The sequence below is a fragment of the Pyrus communis genome, chromosome 4, assembly GCF_963583255.1.
Source record: "Pyrus communis chromosome 4, drPyrComm1.1, whole genome shotgun sequence".
Classification (NCBI taxonomy): domain Eukaryota; kingdom Viridiplantae; phylum Streptophyta; class Magnoliopsida; order Rosales; family Rosaceae; genus Pyrus; species Pyrus communis.
Window position 1 is genome coordinate 26,354,230 of NC_084806.1, and position 13,075 is coordinate 26,367,304.

At 42.9% G+C, this 13,075-nt stretch overlaps 2 protein-coding genes across 2 annotated transcripts; both read right to left on the reverse strand.

The window, feature by feature from the left end:
• Positions 1–8,653: 8,653 nt before the first annotated feature.
• Positions 8,654–9,607, reverse strand: LOC137732898 (uncharacterized). Its single transcript, XM_068472150.1, has one exon. The coding sequence runs from the start codon at positions 9,605–9,607 to the stop codon at positions 8,654–8,656; it is 954 nt and encodes a 317-aa protein (XP_068328251.1).
• Positions 9,608–12,305: 2,698 nt separating this feature from the next.
• LOC137732899 (uncharacterized) lies at positions 12,306–12,773 on the reverse strand. Its single transcript, XM_068472151.1, has one exon. The coding sequence runs from the start codon at positions 12,771–12,773 to the stop codon at positions 12,306–12,308; it is 468 nt and encodes a 155-aa protein (XP_068328252.1).
• Positions 12,774–13,075: the final 302 nt, after the last annotated feature.

The following is a 13,075-nucleotide window of genomic DNA, read 5'->3' on the forward strand; positions in this document are numbered from 1 at the left end:
GGAGTAATGCCTTTACCTTTCGTATCCATTATTGCCACGACCTTCTTGCCCGAACTAGTCAGAAAGCTTGGGCAAATCAGGACCAAGCTGAGGTCTCCAAGGTGCCCTTCTGAGCCCCAACATATCCAGGATCTAGGCCGAGAATTCAGGGAGTGGATGCACAGGGACTTCACTACTTTTTTCAGCCTTAAGGCATTCCAAGAAACTAAGAAGGCTCTAACTGAGTTGTATAAGGCTCAGCAGATGTTGAAGGTCCAGTATGAGTCATTTCTCTTATTCTTTGAGCACTTGAGAGCTCTGAGAGATCAACATCTTCAGGCAGAAAGGCAAACAAATTGGGTGAAATGCTATAAGAAGAAACACCTCAGGACTTCAGCTTCTCTACAACAGCTAGTGGAGGAAGGCTCGGCCATGGAGGATGGCATTATGGTGGTTGCTGCTGAAATCCAAAAGTTGGAGGAGCAACTTTCTACTTTGAAAGTCAAACAGATTACCGTCTCGAGCAAGCTTTACCAGAACATCAAAGAGGTGAAGAAGGTCATCCTTGAGGTGGAGGACTCTGAAGCCCAACTAGCTAATTGTAATATCGCTTTAGAATAGCCTAGGAGGATTTTCACCATTGATGCGAGAATTATACGCACACAAATTAAACCCTCTTTTTGTCAAATTGTAGTAAGTATGTAAGTAGGGATCGTTCTGGACCGGGGATTAGGAGGGATTGTTAATCACTTGGATTTGACTCAAAAACGTAAAAATAAAGTTTAAAACACTTAACTTACTTAAAGAAAACTCAAAAGAAGTTCACAAGACTCCAAATACTTAAAAACATAAAATAAGATAGATTTGAATGACTAAGACTTAACAAAATATGGGGGGGGGGGGGGGGGAATTGAGTTTTTGACGAGATTAAATTAAATGGACAGATTATAATTAAGGGAAAAATGTAAATATGAATGCGATGAAAATATGGATGGAATGCTAGCTAGGAGGTTCTTCTCCACACATGTTACAAGATTGATTTTCAGTTGGTCTTTCGATAAATTATGAAACTCAACACCCCGGGTTAATTAGGTCCGCTTAAATTAACCGTCAAGTTCTCCTTAAGTTAATGAATTGGATGGGTTTGCGCAACGCAATTCACAACATTCTCCAAAAGTCCTTTACGTGAAAAGCACAATAAAGATACAATCAAAGATCATTAAGCAACATGAAAACTATAAGTGTTGACGAGGCATTCGTTACTATGAACAGCATGAAACTAGTGCCAAGAATTCATTTAACGCGATTGTTTATAAGCAACCTCCACTACTTGTGAATATAAGTTCATAACTATTAGGTGAAACTCACTTATATTCTAGCATCATATTCATGCATGAAAATTAAGTGTGCACTCTCAATAAACATACATAAATAAGTTATCAATCAAACGGTTAAACAAATTGAATCCACTACTTATGAAATTCCAACCAAAGATAATCAATTCATATCGCAAGCATAAACATGGTTTCGAATCACCCCCTAGCTAAAGGGGGTTTAGTTCCTCATACGTACAAGACAAAGAGAATTGAAATTAAACATTGAAATCAAAGAAACACCTAAACATTCCAACAACTCAAACTTGAATTGTATGAACGTTTAGGCCCTCTTCTCTTCCTCTTTGTTGTGGCACAAGGTCTAAGGAAATGTTTAGGGCTTTAGGTGTATGTGGAATGGAGTGGGGAATGGTTGGAGTGGCTGCAATGGAGGAGAAAAATGTGCAGAAAATGGAACTTATATACACGGCAAAGGGAAGTGTTTGTGTTGTGTGTTGTGTTGTGGTGAATGGAATGAATTGTATGAATGCATTGCATGGTTTTATAGGGAGAGAATGGATGGGAGAGCATGTGAATGGCAGCTAGGAATGATTAAAGAAGGGAATGCATGTGGAATGACAACTAGATTGGTTGGTGGAAAGCTGAAAATGCAAATGGGAATGCTGGAAATGCAAGGGATGCACAACAAGGTTTGTTTGTGATGCATGTGGCTGAATTGTTTGTTGGGAAAGCTTGTGAGTGAATGATTAAAGATGCATGTGGATGAATTATACAATGGGAAAGTATGTGATTGACAACTAGGGTGAATGGTGGCTGCAATGATGAAGTGTGATGGCTGAAAATGGCAAGGGAAGGCACGGCAATGAGTTGGTTTGTGTGATTGTTTTGTGTTGTGAATTATGATGAATGCATGTGGATTAAAGAAGAATATGGAAGTGAATAAATCATAATAGGGCTGCAAGTTTAAAGGGCTAGGGTTTAAGTACATAGAATGGGCCTAAAATAGGGTGGTTTGCATGGCAAGGGAAGGGAAATATGGTTAAGCCCATGGCAAGGTTGTGTAATTGGGTTAGGGCCATTGTTTTGTGTCCTCAAGTGCATACAAGGCCTTCAATTTCATCCAACGCTTTGGCTCCAGGCATAAGCTATCCATCCTTAGCCCAATAGTGCTCCAAAAGGCCCCTAAATGCACTTCTTTGCTCCTTAAGCCCTTAGAACCTGAAAACACACAAAAGAAGCATAAAGGACTAAAATAACTAAAGAAACATAACGTAAAAGTACGAGAACAAGCCATTTAAGTCGCATGAATATGCTCCTATCAACCATCATGCAGACCTATCACTCTAGGATAGCTGCATTAGCTAGGGATGTAAATCTATTAAGCTAGGAACTTTTGTAACCTTTTCCATTATGAAAGAATGAAATATCCCATTTGCTTTACTTTGAGTTATCCATTTACATCTAACTGTCTCAAAAGGGTACAACACTTCTTCCAATGTTTAAATTTCATTAATGTAACAGTCTCTAACATCCCACAGAGTTGGGTGATATCTCTTTAAAAACTTAGCATTAACTGGATGTCTTTGCAAGTTTCATTCTAAATCTGCCAAGTAGTACCCTTCTCTGTCTAATACTTGGTTGATAATGAAATGACCTTCCCAAGTGGGACTCTACTTCCCAAAATCTCTAACTTGAGCTCCTAAGGGTAAAACTTCCTTCCATACCAACTCTCATTCCTTGAAGGTTTTCAATTTCACTTTCTTGTTGTATGCTTAGGCAACAGCCCTGTTTCCTTCTTCAATCTTGTTCAAGGCTTCAATTCGGGCTACATCCAAATCTTCAATCCCTTGACACATGGCCTGAATGTATTTCTCACCATGTAGACCAAACTGGTTTTGAAACCTTATAGAACTTACATTGATTTCCATAGGGAGTATATCATCTTGCTCGAAGGTTAAGGCATAAGGTGTGGTCCTATTTCCTGCTCTCTTTGAGGTTTTATAAGCCTAAATAGTATCTCCCAACTTCTCATGCCATCTCTCTGGACTATCTCTGCCACCATTCTCTTAATAATATTCACCAAGATCTTATTACTAGCTTCTGCTTGACCATTTGATTTGATAATAGGGGCTAGACTGGATCATCTTAATCTTGAACTTGTTTACAAATTCCTCCACTTCTTTTGAGATAAAAGATGGCTTTCAGTCTATAACAATTGTCTCGGGAACCCTATATCTATTTAAGATATTGGTTTGAATTCACAGCAACTGAAGTGATAGTCTTCACAGCTGAAGCTTCTACCTACTTGGTAAAGTAGTCAGTTGCCACAATTATGAAGGTGTTCCCTTTGCTGGAAGCTGGATAAATTTGCCCAATGAAGTCCATTGCCCACCCTCTGAAAGGTCATGGCTTCACTACTGGATTTAAGGGTACTGAGGGTATATGTTGGAGAGGTCCGTGTCTTTGACATTCTTCACATCCTCTAGCATAAGCTTTACAATCTTTTTCCATGTCGGGCCAAAAGTAGCCATACCTCCTTAACAACCATCTCATGTTAGTTCCAGCTTGATATGCTCCACAGTTGCCTTCATACACTTCAGCCATTACCTTCATTGACTCTTCTAGGCCTAAACATTTCAACAGAAGTCCATATGAAGTCTTTCTTAGCAAAGTTTTGTCCCACACGACAAACTTAGTTGCTTGCTGCCTAATCTTTTTACTTCTGAGAGAAGAATGGTCTTTCAAGAATTAAGTGATGTGTGTTCTCCAGTCTTCTAGCTCAGGTTCTTTGGTCATTATATCTAAGTTGAACCCTTTCTTAAAGATAGAAGGGAGATTTCTTCTTTGTACCTTCACATTCACTTCGAACTTTCTTTCTTAAATTTGTGCTCCAAAAGTCAATTGTGCCATCTCATTGGCAATTAAATTTGCTTCTCTGGGAACTTGTAATCTTCATTCAACTGGTTAATCACCAACTTTGAATCACCAAACAACTCAACTTCAGTTGCCCCCAACTCTATCAGGATTTCCAAGCCAATCATCAATGCCTTGTACTCTGCCCTGTTATTGGTAGTATCTTGGTAATCCAAAAGGAATGAATAACAATGTTGAATTCCTGTTGGATCAGTGATGACAATCTCAGCTCCAGCAGCATGTTGAGTGCAAGACCCATAACCTCCAAGGAGTGATCCATAAGCTAGTTATTTTCCATACTTGCTGAATCCACTCTTACTTTCCCGAGTGATCCTTAATAGGTGGAATCTAAAGGCTGGCCACTTCCAGAGTTCCTGGTGTCACGGGATGACTCTTTAAGCCTTCCGCCCGTGCGGCACTTAGACTTGAATACCTCGATGAACAAGCTAAGTAAGCCTTCGGAGCCTCGCTTCCCCGGATTGAATCACAAAGAAAGCTAAGATAGCTTGGAGAATGCTAAAATCACTTAGAAGATGGGAGAAAGGAAGCTTTGTATTGAAACTTAGGAGAACTTTACAATTGCTTACAATTCTTGGATGCCTTGGCCAAATGGCTTGCCTCCTATTTATAAGCCTAAGTAACCTCCTTAATGGAGGGTTCTAGAAATCCCTACTTACATCCAAAAATATCTAGTAGAGTTCTAGATACAACTTGCCTAATCTAGATTGTTCTAGGTGAGGCTTGAATTTGTACACTTGTGTGGATTGTTCTGGAATGCCCTAGATTATCTTGAACGCTCCGCCATGTTCTTGATTTTTCCGGGATGTTCCAGAAGCTTCTATGAAGACAAGGCTTTATGGGCTTAGATATATGATGTCTTGGGCGTTTTCTTTGTTTGTAACATATGGCCTGTGACATCCTCCCCCACTTAAGCTGTCGACGTCCTCGTCGACTCTTGCCTCTCGAATGTATTAATCAGGTCCTTATATTGCCATAAGGACGTCTCCTTCTCCCATGTTGCTTCGGAGTATGGTAGGCCTTTCCATTTGACAAAGTACTCCACATACTTTGGTTGTCTTGGTCGCACCACGACATGCTTGGCTTCGATGCTCTCTACTTCTTTGTCAAATGCCTCCGTCATCAAAGGGGGTGCTCGATGAAACTCACCTCAGCTTGGTTCCTCATTTTTTGCATGATAAGGCTTCAAGTTGCTCACATGGAACATTGGGTGAAACTTGAGACGGGGTGGGAGTTCCACGACATAAGCGGCTTTGCCAACCTTCTTGATGATAGGGAATGGTCGCTCATATTTCCGCAACAAGCTCTTGTGCAAGCCACGAGTACTCTTGTGCTAAGACGCGTTAAGCTTCACAAAGACTTGGTCGCCGGTTTGGAACTCCACATTCCTTCGCTTACGATCCGCCCATTTCTTCATCTTCTTTGAAGCCTTCTCCAAATGAGCTCGAGCAAGTTCGTGGGCTAATTGCCACTCCTTAGCGGTTTTGAAAGCGGCTGGACTATTCCCCGTGTAGCCAGTCACGACCGTGTTCGGGGTCAAGGGTTGTTGCCCTATAGCCAACTCGAACAGACTTTTCCCCGTCGACTCCGAACGTTGCAAGTTATAAGAGAATTGGGCAACATCAAGTAACTTAGCCCAATCTCGTTGATTGACACTAACATAATGTCGCAAATAAGTCTCTAACAATGCATTAACCCGCTCCGTTTGTCCTCAGTTTGGGGATGAAAAGCGGTGGAAAAGTTTAATTTTGAGCCAAGTAGCTTGAAGAGCTCCTTCCAAAATCTACCCGTGAAGCGAGCATCTCGATCACTGACTATGCTCCTCGGAACACCCCAATACTTCACCACGTGCTTTAGAAACAAGCGTGCAGCTACTTCGGCTGTGCACTCCACAGGTGCTGGTATGAAAGTGGCATACTTGGTGAATCTATCGACCACGACGAAGATAGATCCACATCCATCAGACTTGGGCAAATGTGTGATGAAATCCATGGTTAAACACTCCCATGGTCTTGATGGGGTGGGAAGTGGTTCCAATAGTCCTCCCGGTTGCCTTTGTTCCACTTTGTCTTGTTGGCACACAAGACAAGTCTTCACGTATGAATCTACATCATCCCGCATTTGTGGCCAATAATAAGCATCGCTCACCAAAGCCAACGTGCGGTGAGTGCCAGGATGTCCTGCCCACATTGAGTCATGGCACTCCTTCAAGATTTCTTTCCTTAAGCTTCCCCACTTTGGGACGTAGATCCGCTTGCCCTTGGTGTATAGCAAGCCGTCCTCAAGCCAAAACCTTCTTGTCTTCCCATCCTTGACAAACTCCACAATGTTCTTGGCTTGGACGTCATGTGATAAACCTTCTCAGACACGGCCCAAGAGATGGCTTTGCGGCTTGAGTACCGTAGCCATTAACTCTACTCGTCTACTTAGAGCATCGGCCACCACGTTCTCCTTTCCTTGCTTGTACTCTAGCTTGTAATCAAACTCCGCTAAGAACTCTTGCCACCTTGCTTGCTTAGGTGTGAGCTTTTGTTGGGTTTGAAAGTAGCTAGTGGCAACGTTGTCCGTCTTGATGATGAAGGGAGTACCAAGCAAGTAATGCCTCCAAACTCTAAGGCAATGGACGATGGCGGTCATCTCCTTTTCATGGGTCGTGTACCTCTTCTCGGCATTGTTTAGCTTGCGACTTTCATAGGCTATCGGATGTCCCTCTTGCATCAACACTCCTCCTATGGCAAAGTCGGAAGCATCAGTGTGCAACTCGAATGGCTTACTAAGGTCGGGCAACCTTAGTACAGGCTCCTCCATTAGGGCCTTCTTCAACCTCTCAAAGGCCTCTTGACACCGGTCCGTCCATTCCCATGCCTTGTTCTTCTTAAGAAGGTCTGTTAAGGGTGCCGCTATGGCTGAATACCCTTTAATGAATCTCCGATAGTAGTTGGCTAGCCCCAGAAAGGATCGTAGTGTTGGTACCTTGGTCGGCGGTTCCCAATCTTGAATGGCCTTGATCTTGCCCTTTTCCATCATAAGTTTCCCCTCCTTTATCTTATGGCCAAGAAATTCTACTTCTTTTGTGGCAAAGGAGCATTTCTCCTTCTTGACATAGAGTTCATGCTCCCGAAGGGTCTTGAACACTATGCGCAAGTGCTTGACGTGCTCCTCTAATGTCTTGCTATAGATAACGATATCATCAATGTAAACCACGACAAATTGTCAAGATAAGGATGGAATACCTTGTTCATCAATGTGCAGAATGTTGCAGGGGCATTGGTCAGACCAAATGGCATGACTTTATACTCGAACGATCCATATCTGGTCACCATCGCCGTCTTCGATTCGTCTTCAGGGGCTATCCTCACTTGGTAGTATCCTGATCGAAAATCTAACTTTGTGAAGTACCTTGCTTCACCAAGTTGATCGAATAAGTCGGCGATCAACGAAAGTGGGTACTTGTTCTTGATGGTAATCTTGTTCAATGCTCTATAGTCGATGCACAACCTTAGGCTACCTTCTTTCTTGCGTTGGAACAAGACGGGTGCACCATATGGGGACTTGGAGGGTTGGATGTAGCCAGCATCAAGTAGCTCGTTGAGTTGCTTCTTCAATTCCTCCAACTCGGGTGGCGACATCCTATAAGGTGATTTGGAGAGAGGCTTAGCACCGGGCTCCAACTCAATCGCATGGTCGACCTCTCTCCTTGGTGGCAACTTCTTTGGTAGTTCCTTAGGCATCACGCCCGCAAACTCCATAAGGACGGCTTCCACTTGTTTCGGCAAAGGCCCGTACTTCTCCTCCCCTTCATTCAACATTAGGGTTGCAAGAAATGTGGCCTCGCCTTTTTTCCAGGACTTGGCAAATTGAATTGCCGACAAGTGCTGGGTACACTTCTTGGCTTGCCTCTCCAATGGCAACAGGCAAGGTTGTCTTCCGTCGTCCAAGATACAGAAAATATTGTATAAGGGAATGGGAAAGGCTCGTACCTTGTCCATGAACTCTAACCCAATGACTACGCCATAGTCGTCCATCTTGACTATGGTGAAGTCGACATTTCCCTTCCATGCGTCAATGTCTACTTGTACATTGCGCGCAATTCCGACAATGGGGGTGGCAGCGGAATTTACCATCTTCACGCTACCGGGCTCCTTTGTGACTCGGAGGCCAAGCCTTGTAGCTTCCTCCGACGTCATGAAGTTGTGGGTTGCTCCCGTGTCCACCAACACACGCGTTGTCTTGTCACCAGTCTTGACGTCGACGAACAATGATCCTCCCTCAACTTGAGCCTTAGGTTGTGGGAGGGTTGTTTGGATGGCATTCAGCAGACGGATGCATCCCATCCTTGCATCGTTACTCTCCTCGGCCTTGTCCTCCTTGAAAGCCATGGCCTTAAGGGCCTTCTTTTGTGGGCAATCTCACATCATGTGAGGGCCGTCGCATAAGTAACAAGTGGGTTGCCAAGACTTACCCTTGCTTTTGTCATGCTTATCGGCTTTCTTCTCTTTCGGTTTGCTTGTCTCAGCCTTATCCTTCGGCTTATGTTCTCCCCCACTTTTCTCATGGTTACCCCTCTTCCCCGTGGACTTGGAATCACCTTGGTGGCTTAATTTAAACTCAATCAAGGATTCGGCGGCGGCAATGGCATCAGACAATGTTTGCACGTGTCTCCTTTGTAGTTCGAGTTTTGCCCAATTTTGCAGTCCACTCATGAAGTACATGAGCTTGTCTTCCTCTAACATGTTAGGCACCTCGAATAACAAACTCACGAAGGTGTTGACATAGTCTTTGACGCTCCCCGTTTGCTTGAGCCACCTTAGTTTCTCCTTGGCTTCGTACTTGGCATTTTGGGGATAGAAGTGCAACATAATATCTTTCTTAAATTCATCCCAAGTGGTGAGGGAGAACGTACCTTGCTCAATCTCCATGCTCCGACGACGCCACCACATAAGGGCATTGTCAGCTAAGAACATGGTTGCCGTTGAGATTTTGGACTCGTCATCTTCAAGCTTCAGGTACTTGAAGTATCGCTCCACGTTCCACACGAATGTGTCGAGCTCCTTTGCTTCCCTTTTCCCATTATAGGATTTGGGTTTAAAGGAGTCGATTACCTTGGAGTCCAACGCCTTGATTTCCCTCGGCCCTTGCACGAATTGCTTCACGACTGCTTCTTTACAAAACGCCACATCTCCCTTAAGTTCCCTTGTGTCTTTTATCTCTTCTTGAAGCGCCACAAACCTTGCCTCTATGTTGTCAAGTTGAACCTGGACTTCCTTCCGCATCTTGTCTGCCATGGTGTTGAGGGCGCCAAGGAGCTCATCTCGTAGCCCTTCCACCAAGCCACGCAGTTCATCCTTGCCATTGTCCACCATGGTTTGGATTTCCTCCTTATCGACAACGTCCTCATCAAGTCGAGTATCGAACTCGAGTATGGTTCGTTCCACCTTCTCGAGTTACTCCTCCATGGTATCCATCGATGCTTGCAAGTCCTTTAACTTTTGCTTGCTCTTGGCAACGTCTTGGACCTCGGCAATACGCTCCCTTAGATCGGAGACTCCGGACACCATCTCTCCACTTGCCATATCCTACTTTCCTTCAAGTGATTCACGAACTAGGCTCTGATACCAGTTGTCACGGGATGACTCTTTAAGCCTTCCGCCCGTGCGGCACTTAGACTTGAATACCTCGATGAACAAGCTAAGTAAGCCTTCGGAGCCTCGCTTCCCCGGATTGAATCACAAAGAAAGCTAAGATAGCTTGGAGAATGCTAAAATCACTTAGAAGATGGGAGAAAGGAAGCTTTGTATTGAAACTTAGGAGAACTTTACAATTGCTTACAATTCTTGGATGCCTTGGCCAAATGGCTTGCCTCCTATTTATAAGCCTAAGTAACCTCCTTAATGGAGGGTTCTAGAAATCCCTACTTACATCCAAAAATATCTAGTAGAGTTCTAGATACAACTTGCCTAATCTAGATTGTTCTAGGTGAGGCTTGAATTTGTACACTTGTGTGGATTGTTCTGGAATGCCCTAGATTATCTTGAACGCTCCGCCATGTTCTTGATTTTTCCGGGATGTTCCAGAAGCTTCTATGAAGACAAGGCTTTATGGGCTTAGATATATGATGTCTTGGGCGTTTTCTTTGTTTGTAACATATGGCCCATGACACTGGGATGTTAACAAGCTTTTCTTGGTGCTCGAATAAAAAGTTTGTAATTGCTTGTACCTTTATTGCTCTTTGAGGCATATACTGAAAACTAAACTCTGACAGTGCTAGAATCCACTTCCCAATTCTTTCAGTTAGCATTGGTTTAGACAACATGTATTTGATTACTTCAGTCTTGGCAATGATATGGATGTGGCAAGGCAACATGTAATGTCTTAACTTGCAGGCAGTGAAGTACAAAGCCAAACATAGCTTCTCAATTAGGGTATATCTTGTTTCTACCTCAGTAAGGATCCTACTAAGGTAGTATATTGCTTGTTCCTTCCCTCATTCATTGTTTTGAGCCAATAATCTTCCTATTGACTTCTCAGATACAGAAATATAGAGCTTCAAATGTCTCCCTCTCTGAGAGGGCATTAGTACTGATGGAGAGGCTAGAGAAGCTTTTGATATTCCCCAACAACCTTTGTAGTTGCACTTTGTTAGTAAGAGAAGGTAACTCCATTATGGCCCAGGCTTTATCTTTGTCTATCTCCACTCCTCATTGATGCACTAAGAATCCTAGAAAGTTACCCGATCTAACCCCAAAGGCACATTTCTTAGGGTTCATCTTCAACTTGTGGGTCTTCATTCTCACTAAGGCTTGTCTGAGGTCTTCCAAGTGTTGCACCTCAGTTTTAGACTTTACCACAATTTCATCAATGTATACGTCCATGGTATGCCCGATTAAATCATGAAAAATGGCGTTCATTGTTCTCTGATAGGTAGCACTCGTATTTTTCAGCTCGATTGGCATGACTATATATTCATATACTCCTACATGTCCTGGGCACCTAAAGGATGTCTTATGTATATCTTCTTTACCATTTTTATTTGATTATATCTAACATTTCCATCCATGAAGGATAGAACTTTAAGTTTTGCAACTGCATCTATGGATAGATCAGCCATGGGCATAAGGTATTCATCTTTAGGTGTGGCTTCATTAACGTTTTTATAGTCAAAACAACACCAGATGGCATTAGTTACAGCTTTTAATATAGGTACAATGTTGTTGGCCAATAACTCAACATAATTTGCAGGCCTAATAAATCTTACCTTCAACAGCCTCTCGATCTCTTCCTTAACTTTCTCTTTTATTTTCTTCGTCATTCTCCTTAGTGTTTGCTTCACAGGTTTGTACCCTTCCTTGATAGGTATTATGTGCTCTACTAAACTGGGGTCCAATCCAGGTATCTCTATGTAATGCCATGCAAAGCAATCTTTGAATTCATGCAAAAGGTCTACTATCTTTACCCGATCCCCAGTTTCTAACAAGCCAGTAAGTTGTATTGGCCTTGGATCTTCCTTAGTCCCCAAATTAATGGTTTCCAAGGGGTCTTGTACTTCTGGTGCTGGTTTATCAGGCTCTATACAAAAAAACTCAACTGACTTTGGACCTTCAGGCACATCATCTGGCCAATCCAAGTCATGTATACATTTAGCCATGTGAATGGCTGCTTTTACTTCTTCTCCCAAAAACTTTTCTTCTTCTCTGTCCTTGGTGCTTGAAGTTATTCCTTTCCACTCTACCATCTCTTTGGCTAAGCACTCATTATCTTTTCTTCTTTCTCTCCCATACACCAATAATCTCTTGATTAAGGACTTGACTGCAATCACTTGGTCCTTCCTCTTCTGTTCTGATATCATTGGTGTTGGTGGGCTACGACAATGTGAGGTATGTCCCATTCCTTCTTGGTAAGAGACAATCCTTGTTCTAGGAGCTTCTGGGTTGTCACCTTAGTAGGGTGGTCGTTCTTATTAGCTCATAGGCATTGTAAGATCCCAACACCGAGATTGTAAAAGTTTGCTTCTGTAACATTGGCTGCGGGAAGAAATGGTCGTGACTTGGCCTCCACAATCTTTTAAAATCCTGGCTCATTAGCTCTAGCCTTGTGGTATACAACAACTTGTTGATGTAAAGTAGATGGTATTGATAGACTTTGGTGAATCCAATTTCTCCCAAACAAGGCTTCATAGTTAGAGCTGATGTCCACCACAAAGAAAGCCAACATGATTTGCTTAGACCCTAAGTCTACCTCCAAGGGCAATATCCCATATGTTCTAGTGATGGCCCCAGAGAAACTAGAAACTATTAGATCAGTAGGAATAAGACATTCCTCACTTCTGCACAACCTCTTCATTTGTTTGAGTGGGAGCACGTAAACCACTGCTCCCCTATCTATCAACACCCGCTTAAAAGGTACTCCCTCCAAATGAGCAGTCATATATATAGGCTTGAGATGGTTTGCCAGACTTGGTCTACTGAACACAATTTGGTCAAAATATACCATCTCGGGCTCCTTTCGTGGAAGTTCGGGCAAGTGTACCATGCTTAATCCTCATTTCCCAGCTTCCTCAATGTTAACAAGTGCCATCATTGGTTCTGGTACCAAATAATCACCCTTCATTGTAGCTGGCTGATCTGGTTCGACACAAAACATGGCTGATAAAACATAAGCAATGTTTACATGGAAGTTGCTAGGCACATGTACTTCTTCTTCTTTCTTTCCTCCAATTTGATACACAAATTGATACATCCATGCCTATGCATCATTTGTCAACATCAATTCGAGCACCTTCTCTTCTCTGGCTACACCAAAGTTATGTAACTCCCTTGGGATTTCACAGAGAG